At 40.5% G+C, this 3,819-nt stretch overlaps 1 protein-coding gene across 1 annotated transcript; it reads right to left on the minus strand.

Annotated features, from left to right (window-relative positions):
* Window positions 1-623: 623 nt before the first annotated feature.
* Window positions 624-2,976, minus strand: LOC146972344 (glutamate receptor ionotropic, kainate 3-like). Its single transcript, XM_085802436.1, has 3 exons — window positions 2,668-2,976; window positions 2,174-2,424; window positions 624-1,447 (listed from the first exon to the last, which is right to left on the minus strand). The coding sequence occupies exons 1-3, from the start codon at window positions 2,864-2,866 to the stop codon at window positions 1,253-1,255; spliced, it is 645 nt and encodes a 214-aa protein (XP_085658562.1). The 5' UTR covers window positions 2,867-2,976; the 3' UTR covers window positions 624-1,252.
* Window positions 2,977-3,819: the final 843 nt, after the last annotated feature.

Below are 3,819 nucleotides of genomic sequence, written 5' to 3' on the forward strand. Positions count from 1 at the left end.
TGCAACTGCACTTCAAGTAATTGTTCAGTATTTCACAATTTATGAAATTACAGGGTCAAATGTTTTGCTCAGGAATCATTAGTCTACTTTTTGTATGTTTTTAGCACTGATTATTTTACATAAGTTCTTGAGGGGAGCTGGTTTGCAACACCATCATACACACAACCTTGATTGTGCCAACTACAATTATCCTACTACATATTACTCTGCATGGCTGGGAAATAATGGTGACAGCAAGATCCCTTTGTGGTGAAATTGGAACTACTCCATTTACTCTGCAATGAACACAACATGAGTGTTCCCAAAAAGGTCACCTCTCCTTCTGTATACTTCTATTGAATGGTCACATCTTTGGCAGTTTAAAGGATTAGAATTGTATCATTAGCAAAAGCATTTTTGACATAAAACTTTCTTCTGGTCAAATAACTCCATTCCAATTAATACCAATCCAATAGTTAATGATGGAATCTTGTTTTTAATATGGATGTTTCCAACTTTGTAAAACACTGGCTATTTATAGTCGATGCAGAACAGTGTAGTCAGGTACATATCACAACTTAGATGAACTTGTTTCTTTCTAATAGGTATTCTTGCAGGTTATAATTAGATAACTCAACAAACTATGCTTTCAAAAGATCCAGTCCCATATCTCATGACCAACTCATGACCCAAAGGTAACCATTAAGCCTAGACAACGTGTTTGAGGTAACATTATTTTCTGCTGTCAAAGGCCATTCAGGAGTTTGTGTAAATCAAAATGATAAAGATAAAGGTAAGAACTTAACAAAATAATTTTGATGTGTGGCAAAAAAAAACAAAAAAGAATCTGCTCCTTGTCCACTTGTCTGTCATTTATTGCCGTTCTCATCAAAGCCTTTTGTCCTTCTTCAGTCCAATAAGATTCTCAGTCTTTTCACTAATTGACGATTCCTCCAATGAAGTGTATTTTCTTGTGTTTTTGTGTTGCGCACGTAAACATCAGACTTCAAACTGATTATTTGGGTGTACTGTTTTCCCAGAACCTCCCCCGAATATTTATTTTTACTTCTTGTAGTTTAGGATTACAGTGGTGAATGTTGTCATACCTGTGTGGCTGATGCTGCCATTTTGAGTTGCCCATGTTTTGTTAGTGTCCCTATGTCACTGTGGTTAATGGTATATCTGGTGATCCCATCTATGCCATTGTCTCTAGTCTCTGGCACTGCCCCTGACACATTACTCATGAGGTTCTTGCCCTGGGGGGAACACAATGTCATGGGAAGACAGGTGTCATCCCAGTGCTGCAGCTCATGTTGTCCTTTCCTGGGAGTCGTCGGTCGTTGTAGGCGTGCATGTTGATCACTGCATCCGTCTTCACCATGACTGGAGGCTGAGGCTTGTGTTTCACCCGCCTCTCGCAGGTGAACGACAGTCTGATCTCGTCCACCATGGCACTGCACAAAGACCTCTGGGCGAAAAGGGAGGATGCGGGGAGGGGAGCAAGAAGGAGAAGAGGGGAAAGGGACGGGGGGTAAATGCCTTAGCTTTAAATTGTTCTGACAGCAGAGAGTGTCGACAGTCTAAAGAGTGCAAAATGCATTAGAACATTACATTCACATTGTATTAATGTGTGTGTACGTGCAGTCTGCGGCTGTCAGCAATGTCAAATCGCAGCAACCGCCACATGTAGCCTGCATGCAGTTCATTATTGCTGCTGTGTCAGAAAGAGTGAACAAGTATGGTGCATGTGTATGCATGCAACTACTCAGCATGAGTCAAATTAGTGATTTACAGCAGTAAAGAGTTCATGCTATTCTAACATCTCAAATGACTAATAATGGATTAATTCTCTATGCTCCAATTTGCAATTATGCCTGTTAAAATAAGTAAATGTTGTAGTGTTATGGCCAAGTACTCCTAGGGATTAGCTAAAGGCATGCAAATCCTTTTATAACATGTTTGAACTAAAAGCCATGAATAGAGCACAGCTTTGGTTTAGAGGCTATGTGGTGAGTATCATAACAGAACGGGCACGGTTAGGAACTTCTTTGCTAAAATCCAGGGTGAAATAAACTGAAATCCAAGTAGAGTGTAATTGAATTATTGAGATTAATTTCCAATCCATCCAAACCACAGAGTAAAGATCAAATTAAGAGAATAGGGCATTCTGTATGTGATCTATTGGGACACATACCTGTTCGCGTTCTGCGGTCTTCCTTAGTTTGTAGATGAATTCAGCAATCGCCACAAAAACAGACAGCACTAGGCCAGATGCCAGCACAATGAATATACCACCCAGGTTCTGGATACCCATGGGGCCTGTCTCGCGACGTTCTTCATCCAAGCAGCTGCTCCCACTCCACCACTTCTCCTTCAACATGTGTAGGCGCCCATCCTCCAAGATGCTTAGGATTGCTATGGTGATTTTGTCCCTGTACGGGGAGCCTGGAAGCAACAGAAGGCCTGTTTTACTTTTGGAAGAAACACCAGCTGGGTTCTGTGATAATAAGGTTCATAAACACGTTGTGGCATTCAGTCTGACTAGTAGCTTAAAAAACAGCTTGTGCTGTGGTGTCGTCTAAAAAGCAATACTTCACACTCCTTCAAAAGGCAACGCATAACTTATAAGAGGGCTTGGATTGTCTTTTATCATTTGTAAGTGGTCTCAGTTGTATTTAAAGGTCTTACCGAGGGGAGTGCCAATGCCGTAGCCTTTGCTGTCGATGAGCCCTCCCACCTGTGTCAGGTTACAGTTCCTTCTAGTGATGTAATCAATAGTAGTGGACTCCATAATGAGGGCGTAGTCAGACTTTAGCACCCTCTGAATCCCATCCTCAATAGACTTCACCAGTGATGTGCTTGGCCTGCTGCTCATAAAGGCCCACATCTTCTCAAAAGTAGAAACCTTAGATTTCTGGAAGAAATGGAAAGAGCTTGTTTAAAAAAAAAAGTGCCTTTGCACATCACTCAAACAACCTGCTTTGCTGCATTTGAGGAAAAGTCATTGACAAATATACAGTACTTTTACCACTGAGAAAGGGTTGGGCATGAACAAAATAACCTTCAAATGTTATAGCCTAAATTGTTGAACTTGAGAGTACTGCTCAATCTGGGTCGGTGCCCACATAACTGGCTGAATACCTTTGTGGGGATTCTTTGAAAGCCTGATTAGAAATTGTTGAGAACGACACCTTTGCACCAATTGAGAACGCACAGGTGTCCAGATTCTATAGCCAGCGCCCAAATAGATTTATGAGATTTCTCCTACAGATCTCCATTGTCACAGGATTAAAGGAGAGTAAATTGAAGCTTTGCACACATCTATTCTCATAAGTGCTACTGAAGCTGCAATAATAGAATGCCTTTCCATTAGTCTTGCATCAGGCCATGTGGTATTTCATGCAATTTTATATGGGGTCACGTTTATGCCATGTCTAATCCTTGATAATTACTGTCTAAAGACTATAAGCCATTTCAAATTGTGAAAGATGCTATTATAAGAAGCCCTCTATTATATGTAACTCGAGTGTAAATGCAGTGTTGGTTACCTAAAACGGTGATATGATGGTCTGATATTAAAGCTTAAAAGCACCATTTAGGATGTACTTCAGCTGTTGGCAAGATTCACATAGCAGCTGGAAGAGCAGATTTTATAGAGTGGTTCAGGATATAAGAAACATAACGACCAAATAAAGCCATTCCACCAAGACAAAAAATGAGAACAAATCAAAAACAAGTTAATCAAACATCAACGCAAACCCTCAGGTAGAGTCAAGTAATGGTAGGCATCAACTTAAAATAGACAAACTACTGCACACTGACATAGACTTTACTATTAAG

The sequence above is a fragment of the Trachurus japonicus genome, chromosome 16 (genome assembly GCF_045865225.1).
Source record: "Trachurus japonicus isolate A0001 chromosome 16, Traja_1.0".
NCBI lineage: Eukaryota > Metazoa > Chordata > Actinopteri > Carangiformes > Carangidae > Trachurus > Trachurus japonicus.